Source organism: Melopsittacus undulatus, chromosome 1 (genome assembly GCF_012275295.1).
Source record: "Melopsittacus undulatus isolate bMelUnd1 chromosome 1, bMelUnd1.mat.Z, whole genome shotgun sequence".
Lineage (NCBI taxonomy): Eukaryota > Metazoa > Chordata > Aves > Psittaciformes > Psittaculidae > Melopsittacus > Melopsittacus undulatus.
Window position 1 is genome coordinate 123,607,756 of NC_047527.1, and position 18,768 is coordinate 123,626,523.

The 18,768-nt window shown below is 39.9% G+C and overlaps 1 protein-coding gene across 1 annotated transcript in view; it reads left to right on the forward strand.

Moving 5' to 3' along the window:
• Positions 1-1,565: 1,565 nt before the first annotated feature.
• Positions 1,566-18,768, forward strand: part of SDHAF3 (succinate dehydrogenase complex assembly factor 3) — a 35,969-nt gene continuing 18,766 nt past the window's right edge. The window contains exon 1 of the mRNA XM_005152903.3: positions 1,566-1,754. Coding sequence (XP_005152960.2) covers positions 1,593-1,754 — 162 coding nt within the window. The 5' untranslated portion in view covers positions 1,566-1,592. The remainder of the gene's footprint in view (positions 1,755-18,768) is intronic.

Sequence of the window (18,768 nt, forward strand, 5' to 3'; positions counted from 1 at the left end):
ACCAAAGTACTCAGTAGAATAAATAAACATCAAGAAAACGTACTGAGCGAAATAGTCTGTAGTTTGCTCTTTCTTCTCTTGCTCACAAATAATGACGGGCTTTTGATGAGGCAGTGTATTTTTACGGCATTTCTCGGTATTCTGACAAAGCTTAATGTTCCTGGGCCTATGGAAATGTCTCCTTTTTGTTTCGAAGCATCAGTGATTTGATTGGCTGGAAGGAGCCTAACAGGCAGGGGTGATAAGGCAGGGCTTTCATCACTGCTGCCACTGCCTGATCTTCAGACTGTGCTTTTACCAAAATACCCACAATTGTTGACATTTGAAGATTTTTCCATGTGGGTGGGTTGGATGTGATGTTAAGCAGCTGAAAAAACTTCATGGAAAACTGGGCTGCTGGAGCTCAGGCTGTAGGTGTAAGGAAGGTACTTGGAAGGTAACAAAGCACAGCTTGGTGGTAACACTGAGGTGGCACAAAGTCCTGGGCAGCTGCATGGAGGCAGTGAAATTTCTTACTACGTCTCCTCTCATCTGTCACCCATGCTTAAAAGTGCAGGTAAATTAAATCTAAGTTTGGTTTTAGTGGACTAATTAATTTGTGCCAAATTCTGCCCAGGTACAAAGTGCAGTTTTTTCCTTTGGTGGTGAAAACAGAGCTAAAAATTAACTAGGTTTTAATTTTTTATTGTGAGCCCTGCCATCTGCACACATCTTTTTGAAACAATGCAATTTGCTTGTTCACCCTCTACCTATTTTAAAAGTAGCATTTGCAACTGAATTTCTTGGTAACCTTTTAAAGACTGCAGAGATGAACATGCCGCAGATGAATTTTCAGCAGACTCCAAGATTGTTTGTTCTATTTTTTTTTTTTAATTGGAAGCCTTGTTCATCAGTACTCCATTAACAGAGAAGATTCTTGTTCTGATTATTTTAAAATTTATCTGGTTTCACTTTTAAAGTTAAATTCATTAACATTCATCAAACCATCTTCTCACTGCATTAATGAAAGAATCTGATTTTTGAAATGCAGGTGTACATGCACACAAGTGCATGCTCCATCCCTGGCAGTGTTCAAGGCCAAGTTCGAGGGAGTCTTGGTTTAGTGTGAGGTGTCCCTGCCTATGGCAGGGCAGCTGGAACTAGATGATCTTAAGGTCCTTTCCAACTCTAACTATTCTGTGATTCTATGCAGACAGACATAAAGGCAAACAGAAAATTCAAGCAGATGAGTTTGTCACTGTTTGTGTCTTAATTTTGCATTTCTGCAATTTACCGTAACTTGGAATTGAAATACATGGGACTGAAAAGCTGGACCAGATGATCGTTGAGGTCTCTTCCAACCTGGTATTCTATGGTTCATTGATATAAAGCAGAGCTTTAGTTCCAAAACGCACTTGCACTCCGCAGTCGCTGAATCCGGCAAGCAGGACATCTCTCTCTGCTACAAGACTCCCTTCGCTGCCCAGTGCGGTCCTTCCGGGCCCAGCTGGGGGATCCCGGCCCGGGCCCTGCGTTGCCTGCAGTTCGGCCCCCTCGCCCCGCCCCCGGTGCGGCCGCCTCAGGGCTCCGCCGGGCCCCGCTCCGCCGTCGCCATGCCGGGCGGTGCGCGGCGTCTGTACCGGCGGATCCTGTTACTGCACCGGGCGCTGCCGGCGGCCCTGCGGGCGCTGGGAGACCGCTACGTGAAGGAGGAGTTCAGGAAGCACAAGGCGGCGGGACCGGCCGAGGCCCAGCGCTTCCTGCGGGAATGGGAGGCAAGTGCCCGCCGCCCCGCGGGGCTCGCTCTGCCCCGGTTCGCCTCCCGAGCCCTGGGCACGCGGCGTGGCTCCGAGCTCGGCCCTTGCTGCCGGCGGGTGCCGCGCAGCCGCCGCTCTCTGCCCCCTGCCCTGCCGGGAGCGCCGGATAGGCCCGCGGAAGGCCCAGACGCTTGTCCCGGTCAGCGGGACTCGCGAGCCGGCCTTCAGCCGGACCTGCCGGTACTTGTGGCAGCAGCGGCAGCAGCTGAGGACTTCGCGTTGTTTAAGGACATGTGTCGTAGAAAGGGAGATAGAAAATGCCTGTTCGTGTCTTCGCTGCCTGTGGCCACTGCGGTGTGGACAGCTGGTTTGAGTGCTTGGGCTGTCTTCCCCTAGCACACTCCTAAGAGGGGTGAATGTGTTACAGTTAACAAATTTCCCCGTAATTCTGCACCTCTGGGCAGACTATCTTTTATGGTTTGTATATCCTTGGTCCTATCTATGTGTGATTGTGTGTATACAGTTATACATAAGTATATATAGCAGAATGGCAAGTTACATAATTAGCTATATATACATATATAAAAATAGATGCACGATTATCTGTATAATTTATAATAATACATTATATAAATGTATATATTTATAACTACATGCATAGGTAATTGCATAATTATAACTAGCTAAATACATAGGTGTAAATAGCTCCCCATGAGCTGAGACGGCTGGGCTTGTTCAGCCTGGGGAAGAGAAGGCTCCAGGGAGACCTTATAATGGCCTTCCAGTACCTAAAGGGGCCTAAAGTAAATCTAGAGAGGAACATTTTACAAGAGCATGTAATGACAGGACAAGGGGGAATGGCTTTAAACTGAAAGAAGGGAGAGTTAGTTCAGACATTAGGAAGAAATTACTGTGATGGTGGTGAGGCACTGGCACAGGTTGCTCAAGGAAATTTGGCTGCCCCATCCTTGGCAGTGTTCAAGGCCAGGTTGAACCAGACTTTGAGCAACCTGGTTTAGTGGAAGGTGTCCCTGCCCATGGCAGAGGACTGGAACTGGATGAGCTTTGAGGTCACTTCCAACCCAGACCATCCTGTGAAATTGAATTTCATTTTTGAGTGACTTTTTTTGGAGTATTTCCTAAGGTGACAAGTCTCATGTGAATATTGCTTCTCTGCTTACCCCCTGCCACCTTGCTCCCTTGAATTCAGTGGCCAGTTTCACCAAGACAGAAAAGGGGATCATTTACAAGTGATAAAGATGTAAGGATTTTCACAAATAGCAGAGGAAGGAGACTACAGAAGTGCTTTCCCTGCATGCCTGATTCCATCAGATGCCACTGTATTAATAGACCCCCCAAAATCCACAGGCAAATGTTAGCAATGCTTCACAGAGGAAGAAGTCAAATTTGAACATGAAAACAACTGCAAGAGACTGATCTGCAGGCAAGCTTTGCATTGATTTTTGTGTTTGTTGAACTGCTGTTTTGGTAGTTTTCTGTAGAAGAAAACTGTATGCTGTTCAGTCTTGGAGGCTGCTTAGCACAGGTAGCATGCATTGCCTCCCGCCTTGCCAGCAGAAGGGTGGTGTGTGGAAATCTGACACATGCCTTCTGCCTGCAGTAGCTGGAAGCTTGGGGGTAAAGCAACTCTGGTGCTGGGGCATCAGGGGGCAGCAAGGAGAACACTGCCTGGTATTCCTTTCATAGGAAAAGAATAGGTGTACTTTAATTGCCTCTTGCCAATTAATAGATCCCTAGATCGGGAAAATCTGTATCTGTCTCTCAGATATGCCTAATGGTATTGTGATTCTCAATTGCCATTTACTTGATATCGCCAAAATGTTTCCACATCACTGCTTCCAATTTTAACATGATCTAAAAAGGCAAGTTGCAGGTTACTATTTTCAGTGCTAAAATCTCTGTTAAAATAGTTTTAGAAAAGGAAGAAAATGTTTAGATTGAAATATCTTTAGCCATTTCTGTGAAGTAAACAAGTAGTGAAAATGTTTCTCATTTTTAAAATGTTGTAAATGTAGATTATAGGGAAAACTGGGAAAAGATTAGACTACAAGGAACAGAAGTCATATTTTGAAACCTGATGTTTAGTGCTGCTAACTATGAAGGAAACTAATAACTGTTTTGAGTGTGTGCATATAGAGAACTTTGCAAATTTGCCTGTCTTCTAACATGATGCTGGGAGATACTGGGTATTAGCATGTAGTTGATGTGGCTCTTTTCATCTTTAATTTTTGTTTTGTTCTGGGATTTTTTTTCCTCCCCCGAATAATCAGGGAGGAATTTAAATTGGACTTCCACATTTTTGGCCTGTAGGACTCAAGCTGCATCTTACACTGTGCTGTGGTTTCCAGCCTCTTGAAAACTTGGACTAGATGACTAAGGAAGGTGGACTGTAGGCAACTTTGATTAGGTGCTCCAGGCTCGTAGGATTCAGATGATGCCAAGCACAATGTAAACAATCAAATGTTCTAGTCTATTTATTATTAGTGCAAAGCAAATATATATGTTAATGTGAAGCAGGTTACATACATACCAACCCCTGGTTGCATGGGATACTGCTGAACAGGAGAAGGAGATGGAACATGTTCCCCAGTTGGAGGGGTGGTAGGCAGTGAATCATCAGGGTGGCCCCCGAATCAACATGCACATCTGGCCTTCTCACCCGTCCATCCCTGCACAGGTCCTTATATCCCCCCTCCGGTTGGAGTGGAAAATTATCAGTTGCAACATCAGTGTGCATGTCGCCAGCATGTGAACAGAGGTTTACTGGTATAAGACTCCCTTTTGCTAACAACAGTGTTCACTCCCGTATTTTCAAGGTTATGTTACCATAACCCATGCCAAACTACTTTTTCTATTTTTGTGTATTTCACCACAGACCATTATCTGTTGTCACTGACACATTAGGTAACAGAGAAAGACACTCTAGTTGGTGTCCTCTTTGCACTCTTCCTGGGCAGCAGGACACTTTTTTAATCAGAAATAAGCTGGAGGCTCTAGAACATTTTTTGCAGAGCACATCAGTATGCCTGCAAAGCACCCAGTTGTTCAGATGCAATAGGCTACCTCACATACATGAACCATAGCTGTACTTCTTGCCTCTTTATCTATTTTGATTAAAAAGAAACAAACACAAAAGCAAACTTAAACAAAAAAACCCAAACCAGCAAACAAACCAACCAAACAAATCACTTCAGCATTAACACAAAATGATTATATTTATTTCCCTTAGGGGGAGGGGTTAAATGCAGAGTTATAGCTCTGTTAACAGTATTTTGGTACATTCCATGTCAAGCACTCTTCTTCCCTATTTGCTTGTTCATTAAGTTATGCCTATACCTTTCTGTATGTACTTCAGTGTTGGCCATACTCAACTTCCATCTGGAAGAGTTATTTCCTTATGTCTTCTATTGCATGCAGCTTGTCTAGTACAGAGTGGTATGATGTCTCATGTTACAGAAGAACAGTATTCAGAAATATATATTAAAATATATATTTTACTTATAATCTTACTATATATTTACCAGAGGGTAGAAATTAGGGATATGATGATTGAATCAGTGTTTCATGACTTTTTATAAGGACTTCAGTATGAAGTATAATCTTAATAAGCCATCCAATATGCTTTTTGAATGGAAATTTCCAAGGGTGACTTAATTTGACATGAAACTACTTACTTTTGTTAAAACTCTTCAGGCTTTTATTGGATAGTCAGGCCTTCTTTGTGTGCTTGAGTATACTAGTCTGTGGTATGCTTTTTTTGTCCTGCAGTATATATTTGCTCCATATTTGCTAATTTTTTTGGTTAATAGGCCTGGCATTTTTATCGCATTATGTTTGCGTGATTATGATTTCCTCCTCCCCACCTTGGTATTTAAATAATTCAAAGCAACTGCATTTATTGTTTAGCAGAGAAAACAAGCTGAGCAAACTTCCTTTATTTCTTGAGATACATGATGAAAAACCTGTAGGATTTTACTGTTAAAAGCTTTTAAATGAGCTGTTAAAGAAATCTTAATCTCATAGGGCATTCAAGCAACTGTAGCTTCTCATATTGCTGCAGTTCCTTAATAGGAGATTCTGTTCTGTGGCTTTTGGGAAGAACCCAAATCTCAGTGCAGTGCCTGAATACTCAGCCTGTTTCTCAGACAGGGGCACAGGCATTTTGAATATCCTTACAGTCCTTCTTACAGATGGAGCATTAAAGGGAGATTTCTAAGATTAACTTTAAAAATAAATGGGAGGAAAAGAGGTAAAAAGGCTCCTAAATGATGTTGTCTTAATGTGTGAATGATTTGTATTGTTTTCACATAGAGGAGTTGAGACTGGATCCTCTTGTTTGCCATGCAGTGGAATTGAGTGGTTTAGTGTTAGAACCCAGCTGTAGAGATGGGCAGTGTCATTTTATGGGAAACCTAAACTGACCTGTTTGTGTTGACAAAATGAGGAAACTATCCTTTGAATATTCTTGGAGGACTTCTTAAGTGACTAAGACTGATAGAAATAATTTTCATGTACATTTATATAAAAGTAGAACAATGTAAACTCAAGTGTTTTTCCTATAATTAGTGTTGGATTGATAGTTAATGTCTTGATATCCTCTGGGAAGTGTTAAAGAGTAGTACAAGGAAAGCAAGCTTTGTTGTTCAAGAATTATGGTTGTTCAGACTCAAATTAAGTATATAAACTATTAATATATGTTCCTTTCTATTTAGTAAATATTTAATATTTTAATTAAAATAATTGGTACTCATTTACAGGAAATGGCTGATACAGTTAGATTGATAGTGATTATTGGAATGCTATTGAATTAATGTTGACAGATACGATGAAGTAGTTCAAGTCTTCTAAATCTTATGGTAGCTAATGAAAATACTTACTTAAGAATAGGTAATACTAAGATAATATTGATTACTTTATTCCAAGTTACAAATGATACAGTGTAGAATATTCAGCTATGTAATTTCAGTAGTAATTTTTTTAAAATATAATTTAAGTTAATTCTCCTTTTAATTTTGAAAATGAATATTTCATACTTAGATTGTTTAAAAAGCTTGACCCTGTAGATGGGAAGGTCTGGACTATCTTGAGATTAACAGAATCATTCTGCAGAATTACATGAAATTTTCTCACACCTAATAGATTGAATAAATTGCCTTTGAAATGCTTTGGCCACTCTTGACTCTGACAGCCTTTTTATAAGCTTTCAAATGAACTGAGACTGATTTGGGAGCTGGCATCTGCTCTTGTGTACTCAGAAGAAAGGTGACTTTTTTCATTCCTGGTAACAAATCTGGACATTATATTGGTAATGAAGGTGGAATTATATCTGTCTGAGAACGTGACCATGTAGCCTTTCAAGAATGGCTGAGTTTTTATTTGGTATGTTGATAAGATGCAAATAATTGTCATTCATCAAATCTGTTTTCCGTTGCCCATGTTGCTTGTACTATATAGTTTGCTGTGGTGATTGTGGGGTGGTCTAATTATTTCCCAGGACAGTTGTTCTGATACATCTTTGTCTGCTTGTGAGTGGATACACTTAACAGATTTTTTTTCTTCTTAATTTGTTGGGCTACTAAGGTCTTTCCTCCCCTTATTGATTTATTTTTAAGCTACTGGCACTGATAAATACATCAAGATGTTGAAAGGAGAATTTGAAGAGCAAATAGCCAAAGAAAATTGGATGGGTAGAACAGGAAGCTGTGGCCAGTGGTGGAGTCAGATTGAGATAGGAATGAGACGTGTGCGTTGCCCTGTGTAGTGTCTTTCAGCAAATGTATAGGTTGCATAAGTCTAAACCTGCTGCTGATTTTCTGTATGCTGCTCTCAGTTTCAGTGAAGTACATTATATAAGTGATCTTTTCTTTGCCTGACAAAGAAATGAATTTTTTTGGAAGTGAAAAACGACTTTAAGGTTTTTGCCATTTTATGACTTTAATAAAAGTTGTGAAATAGGATTTAAGAGTAGTGTGTCACTGGAACATTACCGGATACACTGGAATTTGCTTTTAGTGATTTTTATGGCTATCTGGATGAAAACCCTCTTATTAAGAGTAAATTCCTACTGAGACTTGTGTATTTAACCCCCACTTAGGGTGTTCACTGGGTATTAATTTGTAAGAACTAAATTGGAGACAATTTCCTCTATTTTCTTTGATACTTCTCAAAAGGCAGGAAAGAGTTTTTCACTTCTCTGAGAAATGTGGAGTTGTGGCTGATAAATTGAAGAACATGTGAGATTTGGGTATGACCAGCCACAGGAAATCAACCTGCTGCTCTGACCTGGTGTTCATGGTGGCCTTCTTTGCTGTAAGGTTTGAAGTCTACCTGTTTAAGATTGCAGTTTGGCGTACCTATGATTCAGTGAGTTTCCTGAACCAGTGTTCATGTGCAATTGTCCCTTTGACCAAAAAAATAAAGGCAAAGGTTGACCACGTGGATCCCTATAGCAAAGTTTTACAGTAATAACATTCTTTTCATATTATGGTATCACTTCCATCATTTCAGTGCTTCTTCAAATTTGGATTTAGAGAAGGAGCTGGTGTCTGCTCCTGTTCTGTGGATAATAAAGGCAGCCTGTGAGCCTTCTCATACGTAAAGGCTTGGGGCAACCTTGTGGCTTCCCACTAACTTGTACATGGTGCATGCCCATCATGGGAAGGGACATTTGGTACTTCTCATCTGGAGAGCATTGTTCTCAGAGATTCATCTGCAAAGGCCAGTAATTTGTTGGTGTACCTGCTGGTGTGGGATAGCATCTGATTAACTTTTCTTGTTTAACTTTGTTATCTGTAAATAGACTGCATTGTTTTTCTTTCTTTTTTTTTTTTCAGGTTTAAAAAATGGTGTGATCTGGGGTTGATGGGAAATGAGCCTTAAAAGACAAATGTAGGTTTTTTCCTTAGACCTTTACTGTATATTCCAAATTCAAAACTTTGCAAGTTGTGACATCAGTACTCTTAACACTTCTGTCATGTCACTATGACAATTATCTCTTTATTAACATAACTACCATTGCATGTAGCCAGTCAGATGGCTGTCCTGATAACTGCGCCTGTCTGCCAGCTGGAGTTTTTATTTACAACTGTTTTGACACAGCAGGAAATTATACCTGAGTCACTGGGGTCACATCAGACAGTAATGTCAGTCACTTGCGTGTGCCAGTCACTTCAAATCACAATACACTGCTGTTAAATTCCATTGAGGTGGTGAAACTTTGTATGAATACATGGTTTGCAAATAAGTTTATAAATGTCACATTTTTTGATTGTTGGATGCATTTGTAAAGTATGTAAGATGCCTTTGATATTTAATGTATGGCATCAGTTAAACCCCAGCTGAAATTTGTTGGCAATTTTTCTTAGTTATAACTTAGACGGAGAAGTTTATATTGCTGTGGAAGTGGGATAGATCTCTGATGCGTAAGAGTTTACTCCTTGCATTGAATAGTACGGGCTTAGGAAATGAGCAGATTAGATTTATGTTAATGCTCTGAGATTTGAAGACACTGTAGAAGTTATGTGTATGCCTGCTCATGGATACTTTCCTAATGAATGCAGGTTTGTGACAGCCAGTGTGTGATTCGATTTCTAAGTAAAAAAATGGGAATGATCAGACATGGTAAAAGCAGAACCAGCAACGAAGCATTTACAGTTGTCAGTTTAAAAGGTAATTCAGGTTTCCATCTAGTGGTGGTATACAGTTCTGTCCAAGCAATATGAGAAACAGCATATGCATAACCGTTCTAGGTAATTTACCATAGTATTTATGTATGTGTTTGATACTTAGGAAATCAAAAGCCTTTATTATGTATAAATTATATACCTAATAGCACATAATTCTTAGGGCCACCAAATTCTTTTAAGTTAGAGCTGTAATGATAAGAAGTCCATTGTTTTGGCAGTATGCATTCACATCCCTGAGTACTCTGACTTGAACAGTTTATTTTGCTTGCTGCAAATTAACCAGATTTTGCTCTTTCTGTGTTCCTGTACAGGCATTTCAGAAAGTTTGACTTGGCACAGGATGCAGAAAGAAAACTGGTATCTTAAAAAATTGTCTTTTAAGTTGTATGTATGCAAATATGAATCTTGTTAGATTTCTTGTTTCATCTTAGACTTAACCCCCCCCCCCCACAAAACAAAGAGGAAATGGGTATTCTGGTGGCTTTGCCCCCATCCTGATGTCCTGTCAGGAGCTGTCTTTTTTATTATTTAAAGTATTTTACAGTACTGTCTTTTTTATTATTTATATTATTTTACAATAGAGTTTAGAGAATCATACCAGATTATGTATTCAGATGAATATAATACTGAGGTAACTAATCCACAAATTCTTTGAACTTTGTTGTATTTTAAGACAATGTAGTAGGTCAAACTGACAAACTGAGTATGAATTGGAATTGCAGATTTATAAGGATTTCTGCTTGTTTGTATTTTATTGGCACGTTTCTCCTAGCATTTGTTTGGTACTTGTGTGAATATTGTCAACTTGTAGTGTTTTGTAAGCATAGTAGTTTTCCTATGTTTTCAATGCATTTCCACTATCAACACTAAAAACACTGCCAACTTTCCACAAGTGCTGTCAAGTATCATATTTTGTAATTACTGCAATAATATTATGAGTGCTATAATTGCATACACTGTATAGATGTGCTTTTCTGTCCTGTGTAGACACAAAATTGATATTTTCTGCGAGTTAAAATGGAATCTGGAGCACATCTGAATAATTGTTTCGGAATTGATTTTTTTTTCTTTTTTTTTCTTTTTTCTTGTTCTTTCAGTGTAATGTGAGGTGTCTGCACAAATAACATTATGCAAACTGGAAGATTTTTGAAGCCTTGAATGTGTGTATCACATCTGAATATGGAGCTCTACTTAGGACACATTGACATGTTTGGATGCATTAATGGATGAAGGCTTTTTTATAAAGTTAATATAATACTAAAGTCAGTTAATATGTTTTTTTTCAAGAAGCTGAACCTGAGATTTTGACTTCATAGTCTTGCGTTTAGTAGCATCTTTATCAATCTTCATGTTGTTCTAGCTGCCTTTTGTGATGCCAAGAGCTTCGGCTGTTTTAACGCTGAAGCTGACTGTATCTACTATCATACATCTTCTAATTGATACCCTGCTGTTTATGCAGCTCACTCCTGGGAATACACTGAGCAGAAAATTTCTGCTGAAATATTTTTGTTTCTGTGTCTCAGAGCTGCTAATTTCAAATTGCATTTTTTGAAAGATACGATTTGGAAAAAATAATCAATCATAGTGTCTGATAAATTGTTTGAATTTGCAGGTTTTTAAAGGTCATTTCCAGAAGTAAATGGACAAAAGGAGCTGGCAAACAAGGTTGCTAAGCCACTGTCCATCATATTTGGAAAGTCATGGCAGTCAGGTAAAGTTCCTGACGACTGGAAAAAGGATAACATAACCCCCATTTTCAAGAAGGGGAAAATGGATGACCCAGGGAATTACAGACAAGTCAGTCTCACCTCTGTGCCTGGCAAAATCTTGGAGCAGATTCTCCTGGAAGGCATGCTAGGGCACATGAAAACCAAGGTGCTTGGTGACAGCCAGCATGGCTTCTCTAAGGGGAAATCCTGCCTGACCAATTTGGTGGCCTTCTGTGATAGGGCCATGGAACTGATGGACAGGGGTGGAGCAGTTGATGTCATCTACCTGGACTTATGCAAAGTGTTTGACACTGTTCCACATGACATCCTTGTCTCTAAATTTAAGAGACATCAATTTGATGGATGGACGACTTGGTAGATAAAGAACTGGCTGGATGGCCACATTCAAAGAGTTGTGGTCAATGGCTCAATGCCTGGCTGTAATGAGTGGTGTCCCTCAGGGATAGATGTTGGGACCGATCTTGTTCAACATCTTTCTCGGTGACATGGACAGTGGGATTGAGTGCGCTCTCAGCATGTTTGCCGATGACACCAAGCTGTGTGGTTCAGTTGATATGCTGGAGGGAAGGAATGCCATCCAGAGGGACCTTGACATGCTTTTAAGGTGGGCTGATGCCAACCTTATGAAGTTTAACCATGACAAGTGTAAGGTCCTACACCTGGGTCGGAGCAATCCCAGGCACAGCTACAGGTTGGGCAGAGAAGAGATTCAGAGCAGCCTTGCAGAGGACTTGGGGGTGTTGGTTGATGAGAAACTGAACATGAGCCAGCTTCAGTGTGTGCTTACAACCCAGAAAGCCAACCGTATCCTGGGCTGCATCAGGTCGAAGGAGGTGATCCTGCCCCTCTACTCTGCTCTCGTGAGACCGCACTTGGAGTATTGTGTGCAGTTCTGGTGTCCTCAACATAAAAAGGACATGGAACTGTTGGAGCAGCTGCAGAGGAGGACCATGAGGATGATCAGGGACTGGAGCACCTCCCATATGAAGACAGGCTGAGAAAGTTGGGGCTGTTCAGCCTGGAGAAGAGAAGGCTGCATGGAGACTTCATAGCAGCCTTCCAGTATCTGAAGGGGGCTTACAGGGATGCTGGGGAGGCACTCTTCGTTAGGGACTGTAGTGACAGGACAAGGGGTAACGGGTTAAAGTTTAAGCGGGGGAAGTTTAGATTGGATATAAGAAAGTTCTTTCCTGTTAGGGTGGTGAGGCACTGGAATGGGTTGCCCAGGGAAGTTGTGAATGCTCCATCCTTGCCAGTGTTCAAGGCCAGGTTGGACAGAGCCTTGGGTGACATGGTTTAGTGTGAGGTGTCCCTGCCAATGGCAGGGGGGTTGGAACTAGATGATCTTGAGGTCCTTTCCAATCCTAACTATTCTGTGATTCTATGATTCTAAGTAAGGTCATGAGATATTTGTAATGAAATGTTCATCGTACTAAAAGTAAGTTAGAAGTGATACTAGAAGTAGAGTTACTGAGTGGTGATTTTTAGGCTTCCTGATATGTAGGGAGCTTTAGTCTGGTTAATATGCTCGTTTTTGTTGTTTCAGGGATATCGGTGGGATACTGGAGCAGACTGAGGTAAAAGAGAGCATTATGCAGTACCTGGCTAAATCTGTAGAATACCTTCTAAATTGATCATGCACCCATTTTTCAAGAGTGGCTAGCAACTGATCCTTTAAATATAGATGCATATTCGCTTGCTCTGTGTGAATTCCTGAATGGTGTAAACCCAATGTATTAGTGTTGTGCTATTTTATCCTATTTTTTTCTTTCTGAACTGTTCTGTTCCGTAATTTAGAGGAAGTGAACAAATCATGAGGTTACTGCAACATTCTTTTTTTTTTTTTCTGAAGCTGAACCAGAAGAAGCCTGGTGGAAGCACGTGAGCTTAAGTCCCCATCACCATTGCTTTTTTGGAGTTGTCATGACTGGAAAACATAGAATTGTGTTGACAGTGTTGATATCTGCATGGAATGAACCAGAGCAATTGGTTTATTTTCTGTGGACCATCAAATACTATTTAGCACATATTCACTTTATTGCTTTGTATGATTGCATAGCATGCGGTCTTTGGAGTTGTGGTCTTTGTAGTTGAACTGAGTTTTATGCTGTTTTATGTATATTTAATGTTTATCGAGGTAGGAATTCATATTACACTCCAACTAATTATGGCAAATGAAAAGTATCCTTCCTAAGATTGCAGTTTTTGAGGTGTACACATGATGGCAGCAAATACCTAAATTGAGAATGCTTGTTCCTGTTCTAGTAACAAGCAAGATAGACTGTTCAAATATAAACTAGAATTTTCACAGATTATATTCTTGTAAAGTTATTTATTAAAATGCAGATTGAGATTTGTTAGTGTACTGCTGCAGATTTTGAGTCTTTTCAATTCAAAAATGTCTCTGTGGTTTCCACGTGGTATAGCTATAATGTTTCCATATTATGCTTTCTGATTTCCATTGGGGTAGTTTGCTATCCCAGTAGAGAAACACAGCAGCAGCTACTCGAGTAGTCTTCAGTGTTTAGTACAGCTACCTTTTGATACTGTAACAGGGAAAAGGGCCCTTAGAACATTTCGTTATCCCTTGAAATGTTGCCCTGGCACTTGTGGTTGCCTAAGGGTGAAGTTTGCTTTTCTGAAGCCTGTTTTTATTTTTCTCTATTGGAGAAATATGTCTGACCTCTCTGCAAAGAGATCTCATGTATTCTTCTTTCTCACTTCCTTTTTTAGAGTGTTGATCTAATTTTGTGATAATTTTTACTCAACTTGCTTTTCAGAATTGGATTTGTAGATGAGTCAAACCTGCAGTGGAGAACCAACCTGAGATAAACACCCTGCACGAGCCTCCATGATATTTAAAAAATGACAATAATATGCTAAGTACATTGTAGGAACTTTATAAACTGTCAGCATATGCTCCACAGTTTTCAAAAAATTCTGGCATGGTAAAAGTTCCTATTTTCTTGCAGTTGGAAAGTTCTTTGAGTCTTTTTTTCTCATAGTCTTTGATTAAACAGTCCAGCGTGACAGGTTTGCTTTGTTTCCTCTTCTCCAGGCTTTTCTCTGGCACGATTATCAGCTTAAATACTTTATTCTGCCCGTACTCTTTAATGGGTGTGTGTTTTTGTCATACCATATAGCATTTTGTTTTTTTCGTTTCTCCCACTGTAATCTTTCTTTCCAAGTTCTCATCTTGTAATCTAGATCAGTAATGTAAGTTTTCCAGTGAACTTTCTTGTCTAAGGAAATACCCTTAGTACCCCCATCAGTGATGGTGCCTAGGCTGCGTCTTGGGCTCTGCACTGAGTTGTGCACAGCAGCTCCCTGGTTTCCACCTTTGGGCTTCTAATGCAGCAGAGCTTGGAAGGGAGTTGGGAAGTGCTGTGCCTAGGTCCCCAGTGAGGTGATGAGAACACGAGGGCTGAGTTTTCCTGTGAGCACGGCTTGTGTTTATTAACAGCAGCTTCCCTTAGTTTCTAAAAGTCTTAACAACTGGGTGATTGTTGATGTTTCAGAACAACATTGGATAATGGTAGTTGGATGACCAGCTGGTTCTTCAGCAAATCTGATATCAGATGTCGTATGTTAAGACATGCATGACATAAAAGTACACCTTTGCTTTCTTCTGTGGTGTCATGAAGGAAGATAATGATTACAGTAACTTTCTGCTCTGTCTTCATCCGACTAATCTGGCAGCTGAGAAGTGTCATTACCATTACAGAACTCTGATCAGCCACAGTGGCCACCAGTACAGTGTCCCCAGAGAAGATGGAGCCTCAATATGTACACACAAAACTCTTTTTTTAAATTGTATTTTTTCATAAGGGATCTCTTGAGTTCTAGGGTGATTATGTTTTTGGAAGCGTATAGTAATGGTCCAGTATGTGTATTTGTTTTTCAGTGAAAGAAAAACTTTATTGTTAATAATGCTACAGTTAGATGCTGCTGCAAAGTATGTTGGTATTGCATGGTGCTCTTAAGAGTATGTTTTCTTTAAAAATGAAAATTAGTATAAAACTGTATCTATGCCTACTTTAATTTCTGGACATGAGTGCAAAATTTAAAAGGAATCTCTTTCTCTTTTTTCTTCCTTTCTGAAATGAATATAGTGTTGGTCAGTCATCCATCATGATATTTTAGGCCAAAAAAGCATAGTTTGCCACAGTTACAGAAGCTATGTCTTGTAAGAGTAGCACCTTGTCAAAAGTGTAGGTGGGCTTTAGGCTGTGGTACAAGCAGGTTGCTCTAATATTAAGGATATTCTGGTTCATGGTGGAATGACTTGTTCTGTACATGTACTTCATTTACAGTAGTTTAAATTTGATTTAATGCTTAGAATTAGTTTTAATGTGTTTAGCAAATCACGACAGTTGTTCTCTGGGCCTGTTGAATTTTTAAATTCAGTTCATTCTTCTCAGTGAAGTACAGCAGTGAGCTTTTTAACATCCATTACAGTGAGTCACTGTAAGAATTTATTGAAGAGACTCATGATGTGAAGAGTTTTAATTAAATAACAAATGTATATTGTGTCCTTAGTGGTTTACAAAGTGCTGGCAATGTCGTTCTAGTTCATGGGCAATTCAGTACCATTGCTGTAAGTGAAAGGAGTTACATTGTTAAGCATCATCATCCTATTAGCCAAGAAGGAAGTGAAAGTTGCTTTGTGAGTCATGTGAACTCTGATTTTCCTTTTTCTTTTCCCTGTCTTTTTTTTTTTCTTCTATTGCTGAATCAGATTCTTGCGAAATGCCTCTCTGCCAGCAGGTGCCACTACTCAGCAGCAGGCTGGTTTCACAGGCTTGACCTGGGAAATAGTTGTGATAGACCTTTGTATTTAGAAACATTGATGGCAGTTTGCTGGGATTGTCTTTGTTTTCTGTGATAAGAACAACCTATGCTATAAAAAATATTTATATTTTACAATAGAGTTGCTTAAAGTTCTGTTTTCTGCTGATACATCAAAGGACAGGGCTGGAAAAATGGCAGTACATAGAGTAAGATGCATTTGTTCTTCAAAGTTTTGCGTAGAACAGTATTTTAGTTGGATAGAGGATGACCCAGAAATCTTTTACAATCAGGAAGTTTCATTATGGAAGGATTTTGGGTGGTGGAAAGTTGTCTGTGTTGGAATTGCTGAAAAGATGTAATGAGGAGGATGATTTAGGAGCTCAAGTCTCAATGACTTGCAATAGGACAAGTCCTCATAAAACCTTGAAGCATCTTGAAAAGGCAGGAAAACAGTCTCAAAATTGCTGTACTTCTAGTAAAAAGAATGTTGGACAAAGCGATCAGCATTCCAGCTTGCTTCAGTTTGTAATGCTGTTGGCTGGAACAGGCAGAAGTCTGAAGGGGATATATTAAATGATTTGTAGTTTCCTTGCTGTTTCGTTTTAACTTTGTTAAATTAATATACATTCAACCTTCAGACTGTGTTGTTGAACATATGCTTGGTTATGCCATGACTGGCCTTTTTAAAGACCACTGGGTAGTTTTTGTAACATACTCTATGGAGAGCAAGCTTGAGGAATTTTGTTGCTGTATTGTCATTGCTACTTGCAAGGTATTTCTTCTGTTAATAAAACTAAACAGATGCAGCAGAATAGGAGGACTGCTCAGTATAGTGCTAATATTTTTTTTTACTACGTAGAATTGAAAATTTGCACATAGAAGACAGATTTGTATCTTGCTTTAGCCACTGAAGAACTTCTTGTTGTATTCAGTACAGCACAGTTTTAGTATTTTTATCTAAAAGTACTCATCAATATTGCTCATGGATGAGACAGGAAACTAGATACACAAAGGAAGACAGCGAAAATTGAAAAAAGAAAATAGTGGAATTTTTAAACTGGAAGTAAGTTCCGATATTGCTTATAATAGTAAGGAGGAAAACAGTAAGGATTAACACTGAGCTCACCAATCGCTGGCTGTTGCTTGCCTCACTAGAAAGCATGGGAAACTTGGTAAAGGCGAAGTTCCTTTCAGTTCTTTTGCTGAGGTAGGAAGGTAAAGTCATTCATATATCAGAGTGTCTGGTTATGAGAAAGAGTCTGAATTTTGCAATGAAGAACTTAGGCGTTTACCTGTTTGCATTTAAGCTAAACTTTATATTAATGCTGCTTGATAACATATTGCTAAATCCAGTCCGTTTCAGATTTTCACAAGCTGAGTGATAAGGCTTTGGGAAAAACTACCCCAATACAAAAACTGCACATCACAGGGAAGATTATAAGCAAAAGTTTTCACATCAAACAATGTATGAAATAATCATTTGACTTGGGAATGCACCTCTTGAGGAGCATGGTGGGATCTGTTGATTTTACTGGCCTCAGCACTCCCAGGCTAAAGCTGTGTCTGTACTGCTGAATCAGATGTGCCTGGGGCTGCTTTGCTGCTGGCAGTGGAACAGCCCATGTCCATGTGGCTGCACTGTTACCCTCCAGAGCAGCGTGGCCACATCAAAACTGCCTACTGGGAGCAGTTCCCAGTTTGTGCCAGCTCACTGCCTGGGCTTGAGAGTTGCTTGGGAGAAAGCTAGTTATCCCTAATCAAAACGTATGCAAGGGACCATGGCACCAGCCTCCCAGCGTGGGTGGCAGAGGTATGATACCTTCTCAAAGTATTCCTTGGCAGTGTTTTAAGATGTTACTGCAGTCAAAGCTCTAACTCCTCTGCTTTTAAGTGCAAGTGGTACTTTTTTTCTGGATTCTTTCTCTCTTGCATTATCAGAGTCTCATCAACTGTTAGATTTACATAACTTTCTCCAAATCAAAAGTCATCATCTCTGGACCCTGTGTACACATCAAAACTGTTCTAAGTTCTGAACTCTGTAGTGCTGTTCTGTTGCTGGTCTGGTGAAATAAGGGGAAATGCATGTCATGCAATTTCATTTACGGAATACAGCAGTTGTGAATGTTCTGCTCTGAATAGGTGGAAAAATTATTCCTGGAAGGACAAGAAAACAAAAAAACCTCGTTGCTGTCTTTACAGCCAGGAGGGATTGCCACACCTGTGTCTTGTTACTCTGAATCCTAGATCTGAAAAACATTATTTGAATACTATCATTTCTTTAAAATTTAATTTCTATTTCCATTCAGTGAGAGTGTTTGCTCGTATTAACTCTTTCAGTGTCCTCTTGAGAACATAAGCAAGAAGAACATAAGAAAACTGTCATTCTTACTTGCTCCTTGCACTGATCAAGCAAGTAAGCACACTTCCTCATCATTCCCTTATACAGACCCATTTCTGTGGGTCATGGGCCAAGTTTAAAGTCTCAAAGGCCACAGCAGATGAGACTATGACATTATGTGCAGTGCCTGTAAGAGGGTATTGAATGGGTGAAGATCTTGAAGCCTGAAGAAGCCTGATTGTGGTAAACGGTTCAATGTCCAGCTGGAGACCAGTAACGAGTGGTGTCCCTCAGGGATCGGTGTTGGGACCGGTCTTGTTTAATATTTTTGTCGCTGACATGGACAATGGAATTGAGTGTGCCCTCAGCAAGTTTCCTGATGACACCAAGTTGTGTGGTTTGGTTGATACGCTAGAGGGAAGGAATGCCATCCAGAGGGACCTTGACACGCTTGTGAGGTGGGTTGA